This window comes from Brachycentrus maculatus, unplaced genomic scaffold, assembly GCF_059751285.1.
Source record: "Brachycentrus maculatus isolate JH-2025_06_01 unplaced genomic scaffold, ASM5975128v1 h1tg000024l, whole genome shotgun sequence".
Lineage (NCBI taxonomy): Eukaryota > Metazoa > Arthropoda > Insecta > Trichoptera > Brachycentridae > Brachycentrus > Brachycentrus maculatus.
The window spans coordinates 1,691,261-1,706,015 of NW_028280778.1; the positions used below are offsets into that span (position 1 = coordinate 1,691,261).

Sequence of the window (14,755 nt, forward strand, 5' to 3'; positions counted from 1 at the left end):
GGCCACGTGTTGAGACAAGAGGGTTTCCTGCACATAATAATAGAGGGAACGATCGAGGGAATAAACGCCAGAGGACGCCCACGCCGTGAATACCTAAGCGACTTATACGAAGACATGGGCTGCTCGACGTACGAGGAGCTGAAGAGGGCTTCCGAAAATAGGCGAGAATGGCAAAAGAGATGTCATCTGTTGCTACAGACCAATCCGCAGGATTGAGACCAGAGAGAGAGAGAGAGACAAATTAATAAAATGAGACTGATTAATTTGTAAATTAATCATAAAACTGATTTTATATCTTCTATTCTCTCCATTCCTGCATTCTTATACTTGTTAGTCGAGGTCAGCGTGCTTCTTGCTGCCTTAGGTTCCTCAGGGACAGATCATGAAAATGGATTGTGGTGAAACAATAAAAGAAGTTATGATTTTATATTGGTTTTATTGTTATTAAAATAAATCACTTCTTGTTGTGAATGATTCCATCATATTTCTGCTGGAACCACTTCATGGCGTCTTCCTTGGTCAGGCGATGGGGGAAGCCAACCTTGCCACGCTTGCGCTTCCTGTGAGCTACGTTGAATCCTGAAATTAACAAATTCAAGTGTCAAATCGCAACCTAATTACATTTACATAAATCAAATGATAGTATGTGTCATTTTTTATTTATTTATTTGCTAGAGTAAAAATTAAATCCATGATTGAATCCCACTAAAAATTTCTCTATGTTAAAAATAAATCTCTTTATAATGATGCTAAGTGGCTTGGTTCGAAAAAGGAAATCATTTGTGGCACGTAGCAAGAATCTAACGAATACTAACAAGTAATGGAAGTATCTAATTTATAGCGCTTTTATAATTTAGATCAGTGATTCCCAAATAGTTTTTCCTGCGTACCACTTCAAGAAAGACCTCAAGCTCGCGTACCCCTTATTGCGGGGATGATATATAAAAAATTATATAATTTTTATAAAAACATTTATTACCATCAATATACAGTTTTATTGATGGTGAAAATCAGTTTAATGTGATTAAATGTTCGTAAGTCAAACGATTGCTGCACGTATCCATTAATGTAACTGCGCATAGTGCTAATTAGGAAACACTGATTCAGATAGAAAAATGCTATCATTTCATCAATTGATCAGTCACTTTGCGGTAAAATCTATCCATTTTTTAGTTTAAGTTTTATTTAGAAAATACCACTATTTCTTAAATTCAACAACAATCCTAAAAATTTAAATACAAAAAGTCATAAACCAATATTGAAACAATAGAAATTCATAGAAATATAAGTAATAATAAACCCATAATTAACAATATGACAATGACTAAAGCCTCCCCCTTACTGTCCCACTGTTTCAAAATATAAAATAAAATAAATAAATAAAAATAAGAAACAGCTCCTACCCCCTCTTCAAATTTCAACGTCCTAAAACAAATAACACAATTAGATCTAAAATTTAGATTTAGCTTCACATACTGTGTTTGAAAATGTTGGGAAATGATAAGAAATAGATGTTCTTACTAAACAAAACTTAAAATAAAAATTCTATCATTTCATTGATGAAAATATTTTGCATTATTCATTTTTTACATCATTAAGTTTAAACCTTTTTTGTTAGTATTTTTGGCAAACATATATATTGCCAAACTTTTATTGAACTGCTTTCATTAAATTACTCAGACAATTAACAAAAAAATAAGCACCATATTGCCATTTTTAACATTCTCTTAAAAAACGTAAAACAGAGTTTTACTGTAATTATTTCTCATATTAAGTAATCCACCGAGCCAGAAAATGATGGGCGGATGTTGCAAAGAGAATTAATCTAGCATATTAATAACTAAGGTAACCCTCATAGAAAAGAATTACCTTGAACAAAAAATATGCAAAAATTTGCAGTAAATTGTGCGGGGAAAATATATTAATCAATAACAAAATGTATATTACCTGGCCTTCCAAGGACGACGTAGAAATCTAGGCCATAGATACCAATGGAAGGGTCATATTTGATCCCCAAGTCAATGTGTTCTTGAATACCAAAGCCAAAGTTTCCAGTGTCTGAGAAGTTTCCCCTCACTAACTCGTATTCCTTGACCTAAGTACAAATAATATAAGTTTAAGTTTAAAATCAGTTTAAATTGTTTACTTTTATACAAAGTTCACCAAAAAGAGTGTATCTCTAGTAAGTAATCCACCGAACTAATGGAAGGTGGGCGGAAGTTGCAAAGAGATTTATTAATCTAGCATATCTTATAAAAGGACATCCTCATGAGACAGGACATACGATAATGAAATAAATATGCTGAGGTATTTATGATACATAAATCTTCTGCATCAATCAATTACAACTCTCCAAAATTAACTTAGACATTAAAAAAATTATAAAATATCTTTAGTATTCAAAATATAAATACATAAATGTACCTAGGTATTTTTAAGCTTTTGAATAAAATAGCGTTAAAATAAAGCATAATTATATAAAATCCTCAGCTCGGCAGTCGAGACAAAATTGAAGAAAATTGCTGTCTTTGCGGTATAGAATTTGTACAAATCCTTAAAAGCCATCCCATTGTATTTTTTTACCCTTAATATCCACACCCAATGATGCAAAGGGTATTGCAAAGTATAGAAGCATTATCTTGATCATTAATTGCATGAACAATCAGATCTGCGCTTCAGGTAACCAGTCTAGGGTGATATTAAAGAAATATTAAAGTGAATAAACACTAAATAATTTGGAAATGGAACCCAGGACCTCCAGCATGGTAGATAAATGCACTAAATGCTTCACTATGGAGACGGACACTACACTAAGGAGGCAAATTATAAAATTAGAAACATCTAAATGTAAAAAATATCCATGCCAAGACATCGGTCCATTCTCAAATTTAATACAAACCAAACCATACCATATCACATTGTTCCGCAAAGTGTGTGCTGCGGCACACTGGTGTACTGTGGTGATTAGTTGGGTGTGCCGCGAAAAAAACTCTAGTTTTGTGAAAATAACACAATTGCTCCGATTTTTTATTGCCTGTGCTCACTTGAGAAAGCTCATATTTCACATTAAACATAATATGTTACCATGATATGGTAAATATACACCTTTGAAATTTCTTAATTTGTTATGTGTACCTTGAATAGAAAAAGTTTGCGGAACACTGCCATATTAGATTGGTAGTAAAGTGTTTAGACATTATTGTCGGGAGGTGTTTTCATCAAACCCGACCCTAAATATGCTCGGACAGTCTGCCGCCCGACCCTCAGTATACTAATAACAAGTAACTGCAAACCCAATTCCAATCTGTACAATCTTTTTGGCATCTTTCGCGCTCTACCAAAAGTAAGTAAATGGAATGCTCATAAGCATCTCCCGCTCTCTACCAAACCCGACCCTAATTATACTCGGGACAGTCTGCCGCCTGACCCTCGGTATAACAATCACAAGTAACCGCAAACTCAATTCCGATCTGTACAATGTTTTTTGGTGTCTTTCGCGCACTACCAAAAATAAGCAAATAGAACTCTCATAAGCGTCTCCCGCTCTCTACCAATAATGTGTAAGACACTTTTAAACGTTTCTCGCAAACAATGTGTAAATACATGCGAAAAATCGGAAATTTAAGTTCTGCTCACCTTGAGGCCTCTTTCGAGGATCTCCTCGGCCTTGACTCCCCGGACCGTGCAGTGGACAGCGATCTTCTCATTCCTACGGATACCGAAGGATCGTACGGTGTAACGGGCCTTAGAGAAAACGGGCTGTTGTCCGGTCAACTGCTCCAACACCTGAATAAATTAAATTTCCAAATAACAGACAATATTTGCAAATATAAATGAATACCACGGTTATATGCCGTGGCAAAAATAATGGTTTTCAAGTAAAAATGTTTCTTATTTTAAGTAATCCACCGAGCCAGAAAATGATGGGCAGATGTTGCAAAAAGATTTTTTATAGCATATTGTTAACTAAGATAATTCTCACAGATGACAGAATTTTCTTGAACAAATAATATGCAGATAGTACTACAGCTTACATTTCTACACAACAATTGTTAAGATTCGAAAACTAACAAGCATACCTTGCATAAATGGAATTATAAAACTCATAATCGAATTGATAATTTAATTTTTTTAAAGTTTAGAATGTTGAACATTATTATTAATATCATATGGACATAAGAACTAAAAGTTCCAACTACTTTTAGGCTCAGACTGTTGATATGAAACATAATAAAAAAAGGAAGGATACAAATGAGGTTACTTGAAGGATGTAAACAAACAAATAATCCAAACATACCTTCGCAGCACGAGTCAATCTGTCACCAGATTCACCAACGCAAATGTTCAGACATAATTTCCGAATATGCAGGTTTCTCATAACATTTTTGGTGTTATCTTTAATAACCTTCCCTTCCTTAGCTTTTTTAACAGGGGCAGCGGCCGGCTGAAAATTTAGAAAAATTACGTTACAAAAACTATAAACACCAAGCCACTAAATCGTTCGCCACAAATCATTTATCAAATAACTCATCGCAAGCCGATCGGCTACATAAACTGAAAGATGACATTTGGAACGTGTATTTTCATTTGAGTAATAATTGCAAAAACTGGAGGCACATATCATTTTGATTTGCAGAAACGAATTAATCGATTAATAAGGATTCATAATTTTTAAACCACAAGTAAATATACAAAGCGATCTCAAAGATATTTTAGGATTTAAAAAATAATTTAGAAAACAACACACCGACATGATGACCGACGGATCAAAAAAGGACCGCCGGGGTTACCAGTAGTTAATACTGATAAAAAGTATCGAGATTTTTTTTGGATACTTGAATATAGTTCTTAACTACGTATTTACGTAGAAACTAGTTCGTATCTACCTGGATTATACACTCTTTTATCTAACTAAAATGCTATTTCTCAATAGGATAGTTATAGGAGGATTAAATGGAAATTATGAATCACAAAGCTGATAAATTAAAAATTGTATTTTTACAAGTAAAATATATTCCTTTCGTGTAAAAATATCGTTTTTCGAATTCAGAAAAAAATTCAAATGAACTCACTAAGCTTTTCCAAATTTATTATTTTACGCCATTTAATTTTAATATGTGATGAGATGAGATGTGTGTTGAGATGGTTTGGACATGTGGAGCGTATGAGTGAAGAAAGAACGGTTAAACAAATTTATGGAGCGAATGTAGTTGGAAAAAGAAGCAGAGGACGACCGAGAAAAACTTGGCACAATCAGGTATGTCAAATACTTGAAAGCGGCCGGGTCAGGAGTCGTAATAATCGTCGGGTATGTGTGAGGAGATGCATGAATGTAGAAGAGGCAAAGAATGTTTGCAAAGACAGAGTGGTGTGGCGTTCGATTCTCTCTGCCTACCCCTGCGGGGAAGCGGCGTGATGGTTAGTTAGTTAGTTCAAATGAATCAAAATTAATTTACGTATAAATAATATGCAAAACTATGGCAACACTAATTTAAAATTTCATTGGCAACCGCACGTATTGATCAAATTTTACCGCTGAGATTTTAAAATATTTGGTTGGTCTGTGATTTCAATCTCTCGTAACCAGACAAAAATAAATAAAATGGATGATGACGACGATGGAAAAATTTTAGAATCGACTGAACCCCAAATCACTTCAGATATCCCTCAAGACAGGATTGCAGCCAGAGAACTCCGAATTCAAAAAAGACAAAATGCATTAAAAAGGTAATTTCTTCCGCTTTTACTTAATTTAATTACAGAAAGTAATATTTTCTTATCCTTGTTTAATAATTTTTTTTTTCGAAAATACAAAAATATACACGCACAAATAAACATTTTTTTAAATATTCTATTGATCCAAGAATTTGATAATCATAATAGATATCATAATTTTAAATATAGTTTCTGATGCAAAATAATAGTAACTTTATTCTTCTTTTATCATTAAGGGTCAGTGACTTCTCCAATAAGTGTGGCAATTTTAATATTTTATTGATAAATGTAAACTTACAATTATTTTTATTCAGCATATAGCGATACATTTTTTTAAAGCTATAAAATGCGTTTCTGTTTATATTTATTTACAGAAATAATTTGCCCATGTAAGTCCTGGTTGGTTGCTACATTAAACTACATCAGTATTACATAATGAAACTATAAAATATGTTTATAATAACATTTTGAGTGTGTCCAAATACCTGTTCACAAATCTGGATTATTTATTATTTGGGCCCACTCAAAATGAAAATGATGTTTTCAAGTGTTTCTCAAATAATCCAGGGTTCGGACCCCACATACATATGAAAGAGTTTCTGCTTAATAAAAGCTTTCCTCATCCCACCATAGATGTCTCTAATGAACTCTCGCATACTGTGTTTCGAATTCGATCAATATATCTAGAGGTTTCAAGAATTTGAGCAGTGTGGTTGTCAATCATGGGTAGAATTGGTGAATTTTACACAGGCGTAAAGTGATCGCTTAAACCAGCCTTGACGGCCGTAAACCTTGTAAATACCCAGACTTCCATATTCTTCTTCATTAAAAAATAATATTATAACTCATTTGCATATAATCTAGAATTGTGAACAAGTTTTTGGACACACTCAAAATTTTGTAAATAATAATTTTAGATCCTCACATGCAGAGAACCTTGCGGTCACTTTTGAAGGGGATGGGGTTGGGGAAGGTGGAACTGATGAGGATGTCGGTCCTGTGGAGAAGCAAGCGGCAGAGAGCGCTGCGTTACTGGAACACTTACTGGCGGATGGAGAGGAGAAGGTCAGCAATGTGCGGGTAGCCAGTGATGCTCGAGAGGTGGCCAGAAGATTCGCAGAGGCCAACAAAAAGAAAGGTTTTCTCTTCTTCTTCCTTGCTCCATCCCAACTTATCGTCTTTTAAGACTGTTAGGGTCAGCTATCCTCGTCCTCAGGTTGTAGGTCCTTCTATCATATATAACATCACCTAGGTCACCCTTCGAATTGTGTTATCTATCTGTAGCATCCATGAATTTTTGATCTTATTCTAGATGTCTTTTGAGGAAGATCCATGGCGATTGCCCGGTTTACAATATGTTCAGGATCTCTACGTCCTATGTGCCCATACCATCTCAATTGCCTTTCCTCTACCTTACTATTGATATCAGTTATTCCCAGGCTTCCACGAATGCGTGAACTCCTTATTTTATCTCTAAGGGACACTCCAACTGACCATCTAAGCATTCGCGTTTCAGCAGTTTCTAGTTGCCTAGAGTAGTTGTTATACATCATCCAGCATTCGGAGCTATACAGGAGTGCAGGTCTGACAATTGTTTGGTAGACTTTTCCCTCAAAGACTTCCTCTCATTTTATATTTGTTTTGTTGATTTTTAATCACTCAACGATTACTAGTGAACAGGTGGTATAATAAGGGGGATCTTATCTCTGTAATTGAATCCACATTGATAAAAAAAAAATATTATAATGAAATTATCTTAACACATTGTTGGCAGGCGAACTCCGATCTGTACAATGTTTTTTGGCATCTCACGTTTTACTAAAAGTGAGCAAATATCACACTTATAAGCGTCTCCCGCTCTCTACTAACAGTATGTTAATGACTCTTTTAAGCGTTTCCCGCAAACAATGTGTTAACACCTCAAAATGAAAAGAAAGGAATTATTGATTTCATAGTTTTTGCCCTCAAAGGGCTTAGGGTCAGACATTTTTCGCACTACTGTGCTGGATGTTTTTCATATAGTTCATACTGCTAAATTACTGAATTTTTTGTAGAAATTATAGCTAAACTTGAAGAAGAAGCCAAGCTGGCTGAAGAAAAATTCGAAATAATATCGAAAAATTGGAATCCCATTTTAGATTTGAATGATCCTATAGATATCAATGAAGAAATAAACATGCAGAAAGAACGGTGCAATGATTTGATAATGCAGAAAAATGCGCTCATAATGCAACTAAAGGAAGAAATGAGACTTGTAGATGAAACATTTTACCGAGATTTACAAAAACAGGTATTAACCTTTGCTTAAAAAATAATAATTATAGTACACAGTGAAAAAACTAATATTTTTTTTGTATATGTGATTTGAGCAGCTGATGGATATCAAGGAATTAAGTGAACGGATTGACGCTCAAGTTTTGTTAATGAGAAGTGCTTATCAGTCTCAACTAAATCTTATTGAAAATGCTATTGCAATGGAAAGAGCCATGACAATAGAGTACAACCGTAAGCGATGGGAAGCATTGTACAAAAAAAGAGACAAAGAAGAAATCGCCAATATTGATCACAAGCTGGAGCAAGTTAGTATTTTAAATTGTCACAAGATTGTATCACTTTAATTGAGATATTGATTTTAAAAACTGTTGTTCATATGGGTATATATTTTTCCGTCCAGTAAAGAAAATTCATCCTTTAAAAAATATATTTATCTTCGAACAACTTTTTTCAAAATATTCATCTGATCATGTTTGAGAACTACTGTTGGCAATTTAAATAAAAATAGCCTTAAGATATTATTTAATCCAATTTTTAAATTACCATATAACACTAGTTTTTCAAATATTATAATTTTAGGTGGCTAATTTTGAGCAAAGGATGGATATTCTAACATTGGAACACAGAGAAAGATTTCGAGCTTCAAAAATACAACTTGAGACAGAAATTCAAACACTTCAACAAGAACTACAGCAGTTGAAAGCCACTTGTATTATTAACAGCGAAAAAATTGACTACAATTTTCAGGTAAAATAATATTATTACCATGGAATACAGCGATCTGTGCCGTCAACGTGTAATCTAATAAAGCATTAATTTATTGTTGTCAAAAACAGGTATTGAAGAGAAGAGAGGAAGAAAATGTATTTGTTAGATCACAACAAAAAAGAAAACTGAATAAAATGCAAGACATTATGAATGGGCTCAAGAGGAAGATCAAGAACGCTCAAAAAGATGGAATGGCTGAAGAAGCTAAGGCCACTAAAGAAATTTGCCGATTGCATGATGTTATGCTAGATCTTCAAGTTAAAGCGGAACATTTTGCTAATGTAAGCATTGCAACATATCTGTCTATTTTACAAAATTTAGATGTAAACATGTTGTTTTTATTAGATTGCCATGTTAAAAAATATATTAAAATACAACAGTGCCAAAAAACTATCTTGGATAAAGTTCAAATATGTAGTTCAATGATTTTTTTGGATAACTTTTGAGTGATTTTTAGTATTTTAAGATCTTTTAAAAATTCTACAAAATCATTTAAAAAATAAAATGACTTTTTAAACATTATCATATTTTGTTTAGCTTTATGAAATTGATAAAAAAATCATTTTACTTCAATTCAAATATTTATTTTCAGGTCAATGAACGGAAATACCAACAACTTTGGAGAATGAATAAAGAAAAAGCAAATGAATTGATTGGACAGATTATTACTATGGATGAAATGATTAATGAAAATATTCTTGGAATAGAATCGCCTCCAATCAAAATTAAGTTTCCTAAGCAGTCCGATATGCCTTCTTATAAAATTGCTGTAGAAAAAATACAAAACATAGGTAAATTTCATACAACATTAATATTTTATTTCGAAAGATTCCATAATGTATCCCGTGTAAAGGCTATTTAACAATAAAAAAAAACTGTAAAATGAAGAATTTGCATAGTGACTATCATAATTAAATCTAATTTTATGGTTTTGATGGCTGTAAAGTTAAACCTTTAACGTAATTTTTTTTATTTTAAAAATTATATTTTGTTAAAAATCATGATTTTTTATGAATGTTAAGAAAAAGGCTCACAATAGTGGGAATGATTAATTAATATTTGAAAATATTTTCTGCCTTGATCTTTGATAACTGCAGACTTTTTAATGTGTTCAGTAATTTCTTGTAGATTCATACAGCTGTGGATCTTCATCAACTAGTGCAGATTCTGAAACGTCTAAGAATTTCTTCGATAATATGTACAACCAATCTAAAAATAAACTGGTAAAATTATATTTATTTTTATGGATATTATATAAATAAGGTTATATACTGAATGCTTAATAAAATAAACTTTGGATTATGGGTATGTTTTAGGTAAACCATGTCCTTAACTTGGTAGCAGATACTTCAGGATTTCTCATTGAAGAACGATTGTGGCCCCTTCTAAAGAAATATGAAGAAGAACCAGTTTTAATATGCAAACTGGACAATGTATTTAGTGTAAGTAATATTTACAGTGTAGGGCAGACCGGGTGTAACCATTTTTACAGTAAAATTGTCGTATAAGAAAAGAATCCAATATAAAAGTAAAAATAGTCTGAAGACCAGTCAGTCGCTAAAAATGGAAGCATTTCTGCAAGACTCATATTCATGCGAAATGTTTTCACCGGAATAACAAAGTCTACGAAAAAGATGAAAGCTTAACGTAACCACCAACGCATCATAATGCATCATACGCGATTTAAAAATAGTATACAATTAAAAAATAAACAAAGTTTAAATATCTTCAATGGGATTCATTTGGTTTCTTACCCCCATATACTTTCATATTATTATTTATTGTTTTTATTTTTTTTAAATCATCAATTCATTTAAATCACTATCCTTGAACAGATTTTTTACAATGATTAGTCTAGAGCTCCAAAAATATTGCAATGTTATGAATCAATTTACAACTTAATCTATTAAAAAAAAATATAAAAGTCGAACCATTGTGTCAAAACGATCTTTTCAGGCTCTGGAAATTAATCAGGAAGAGGATATACATATGCTTTGCTCCTATTTTGCAAAGTATTCATACTGCCCCGTTTGTGATGAAGGAAATGCTGAGAAGATGAAGAAAGACAAAAAACCTATTACAGAATATGAGGTAGCTATTAATTCACATTATTAGAGGCATATAGGTCACATTTCAGTAGTGTGATTCACAGTTTGCTTTCTCAATCTGTCTATCTAGTAGTCATAAATATTCGTACATACAATGTCCAGGAAAAAAATTGAGAAAAATATTAGATTTCATGAAAGCATTTTTTTAAAGCTCCTCCACAGTTTATCAGTGACGCCATGCATTAGTGATTTGTGATAATTTTCCCTTCTTGCTCAATGAGAAATTGATCCCGTCTTAGTGAAAAGATCAATAATGCAGATCTTTATGACTGGATCTTACCAACCTTTACTCTTAAGAGACGACACACTTTGACTAAAATATTTATAATCTGTTAATTTTTCTACCTTCTATTGTTTTCAGCAGAGCTACGAAGATTCTAAAAATCAATTGATTGCAATAGAGAGTTTTCAAGGAGAACATGGTAAAAAATTTATCCTTCTAAAAATGGCAATTATTATATTACTTGATTTAGTTTGAAAACCCTGATTTTATCGTATTCGTATAAAATGCCAGAAGAAGCACCATAGGGTATTATCACTCAGGAGGAATATCAGAATATAATATTAATTTTTCATTTGCAAAATTTGCTTATTAATAAAATAGTATTTATTCATCACCGGTTAGTGACAACAGCTCTTATTCTGTCTAATAAAATTTATTCAATTTATAATTGAAATATATTTTTTAAGGTGATCAAGCTGACGACAAAATTTCTCGAAGAAGTGAAGAGTATGTATTTTTGAAAATATGGATTTTATGTTTTTCCTCCCATTTCAAAAACATGTTTTTAGTTTGTTATTTCATTATGGTTTAATCACATTTTAATTTTTAACGTGATTTTGTAAAAAAAATAATGCAAAAAAAAATACTGACATTGGAAGCCTGTTTAAAAAAATACTAATAGTTAATATTTTAATGTAATTTATTATTGGTAGAAAAGTAGCAGAGACCGAGTTGAAAATAACAAAATCAGAGCAGCTTTTGGTCAATGAAGTTGAAGAAATATTTAAAGACTGCAGCAGCACTATGTACGGTAAGGCTGGAAGACGTTTCATAGATAGATGATTTATCGGAAATTATTTCTCGATGATATGTTAATATATCGCTCACTCCTTTCAAGAACGTCATAAATCAAAAAACTTGATTTTTCAGGAGAACGTTTTTAAAGTTTAACAATCTAACACAATGTATTAAAAATAAATACCAAGCCACTTATTGAACTTTTTACTGTGCAACAAATCTTTTTAGGTAAAACCTGTTTTTCTTCATTTGAAAAATATTTGGTATATTTTTAAAAAATTGCATTTTCTGCCCTGTAGCGGGTAAATATTAAGTAAAAAATATGCCGCTTTTGCTGGGATTTAGTAGTTTTTCTGGGCATTCTGAAAACATGCACAACTGAAAATTGACAATTTTTGATTTTTGACGTTCTTGAAAGGAGTGAGCGATATGTATTGCTTTTTAAATCAAACATAGATTTTTTTGTGTCTACTAAGTTGTATTTTATTTAAAAAAAACACAAATAAAAATTAATATTGTGAAATTGTTTCGCCTAGTTATGGCATTTTATGGATATGTTGATAATCGAATAAAATCTTCTTTCCAAAGATCCATCCATGGGGGCCTTAATAGGCATGGGCGACTTCTCATCTTCAGTAGATATGAATGTGGCTAGAAGGATGCCAGTAACGTGCAAGTACGGTCACGATCTCAAAGTATCCTCGGTGCATGTTTTGAATGCGTTACAAGAATTTGTAGCCAGTGTTGTCGCAGCCGACAAAGCCGAAAAAAGGTATCATTAATCACTTCATATAACCATTTTTATAAGTGGCAATATACTCGTCAAAATATAGAAATGAAACTGTATAGATGAAATATAAAATATGCTTGATCGGAGGTGGCGAACCTAGGGCCTTAAGGCAGCATGTGGCCTTTTGGCTAGTTTGATATGGGCTTTTTACTTATGCCAATTTTAAAAAAAATCTGAATATGCACATGTAGAAATACATGTAAAAATTCAGCTTATAAGTGCTTGCGTCTACAAAACTTGAAAAGTAGTCAATTGAAATTTGTATGAATGCAGCCATATGTTAAATCAGATAAATTAATGTGGCCTTTAGAAATCTAAAATTTTTCCACCAAAATAAACTAGATAAGTAAAAACCAAAATAAAAGACCACTGGGTTCGAAATTGAGTGTGTAATTTAAAAGGACCTTAAAATGGACCTTACGCAATCAGTATGATGTCGATGTGAATGAAGTTAAGTCCACTTTAGTTTTAGTTGTGTCGGGTTGTGGTTCCGTGGTTAGTGTCGCGGACTCTTAAGTCAGAGTTTCTTGGTTCGAACCCACTCTACCACATTTTATACCTATTCAATGAGCCGCTTAGGCACACAGAAATATTATGAAATTGAAATAAAATTGTGTATATAATAAAAACACAAATATTTCTCTTTTTGTAAAAAAAAATAGAAAAAAAAAGCTTCCATTGCCATTAAAAAAATACCTTTAAGATATATTTTATTTTAGACCTATGCTTTCTAAAATGGACACTGCAATATCGCGTAGTTTAAAAACCGAAGACGTTGCAATGTACTGGAATAAATATAAAGAAATATTTCCCCCACAAAAAGAAAAACTATGGAGTGGTTTACTGTTTGCTCTCAACAAATATCTTCCTATTTTACAAGGTGAGTGAATATGTAACATACAAATACATTTCTGTTTGCACCTATAGTACAGAATGTAAATTATTTTTAACATAAATTTGTTTTTTCTTTTAGAAAGACAAAAATTGAATGAGGAAGTTGTACAGTTGAGAAAACAAAACTCTGATTTGCAGCATTTACTGCGAGGACATATTCCGTCAACAGATTTACCAAAAATTAAATTTCTATCACCAATCAGTAAACAAATTAAATTGCCAGCACAAAATAATTTTTCATAAATTCAGTATTTTTTTTTAAATCCACCTGTATATGTATTATATTCAAGACAATAAATAAATACCTTTCCAGAAGCAGATTTTAATAATACATATCTTTAAAGTAATGAAAATTTAATAGTTTCTTGGGCTAGACTAAATTAAAATTAGGTTGCCGATCAGTTGTTCATCCTGTAGATATATCAGGTATATTGGACTGCCGGCAATATTAAAAACCTTTTTTTGTTCTTTTCAAGAAAAATGATTTCATATCTTACAAAAGAGTTTGATGCATAATATGAAACTTAGCCACCACTGTTGTTTCATTCAAAAACTTTATGGGTTTCCATAACTGAAATTTCATAAATTCCTGTATCTATGATACAAACATGTCGACAAAAAAAGAGCAATTGGAATTATCGGTAATCCAATGGAGATTTTTGTGAAATTCCTACTAAAAAATATTTCCATAGTCAAATCCCAGTTGTTAAAAATTTTATATTTAACGTTGGGGAAAATTCTATGATTAATATTAAGTTATCAAGATAGTTATGTCACATTTATCGAACTGGCGGTCCAAATAAACAAACCATGCAGATAAATTTGAACCTTTGGAGACAATTGTTATTTGCTTACTTTTTAAATATGAATATCATTAATATATTTCAATTGTAACTCAAGGTCAGTTCAGACATTTATTTATTTTATAAAAAAAGCTGGTTCTCATCGCTCATAATTATCAAAAATTAGAAATGGGTCCAATATACCTGACTTACATATGTATATTTTTTGTAATAATAAATAATTACAGATTTTACTATGAATTTCATTATTAAAGCACTGCTTTAGAATGCTAATAATATTATTTCCTATTGTGAAATTCCACTGTTAAATCAACTTGTCCCTGTACAAGTTATGTGAAATACTTTGGTGTGCAACCACTTATTTCTGTATCAAGTACATATT

General features: G+C 31.9%; 2 protein-coding genes across 2 annotated transcripts; one reads left to right on the forward strand and one right to left on the reverse strand.

The window, feature by feature from the left end:
* Positions 1–416: 416 nt before the first annotated feature.
* Positions 417–4,775, reverse strand: LOC148313075 (large ribosomal subunit protein uL5-like). Its single transcript, XM_088268993.1, has 5 exons — positions 4,748–4,775; positions 4,298–4,444; positions 3,637–3,786; positions 1,948–2,095; positions 417–579 (listed from the first exon to the last, which is right to left on the reverse strand). Exons 1-5 carry the CDS (start codon positions 4,751–4,753, stop codon positions 455–457), a joined length of 576 nt encoding a protein of 191 aa, XP_088125119.1. The 5' UTR covers positions 4,754–4,775; the 3' UTR covers positions 417–454.
* An 801-nt stretch (positions 4,776–5,576) lies between these two features.
* Positions 5,577–13,885, forward strand: LOC148313076 (dynein regulatory complex protein 1-like). Its single transcript, XM_088269351.1, has 16 exons — positions 5,577–5,727; positions 6,633–6,853; positions 7,770–8,005; positions 8,088–8,294; positions 8,569–8,736; positions 8,826–9,038; positions 9,350–9,548; positions 9,886–9,980; positions 10,074–10,199; positions 10,714–10,848; positions 11,227–11,287; positions 11,556–11,595; positions 11,802–11,899; positions 12,475–12,658; positions 13,396–13,556; positions 13,650–13,885. Exons 1-16 carry the CDS (start codon positions 5,603–5,605, stop codon positions 13,811–13,813), a joined length of 2,433 nt encoding a protein of 810 aa, XP_088125477.1. The 5' UTR covers positions 5,577–5,602; the 3' UTR covers positions 13,814–13,885.
* Positions 13,886–14,755: the final 870 nt, after the last annotated feature.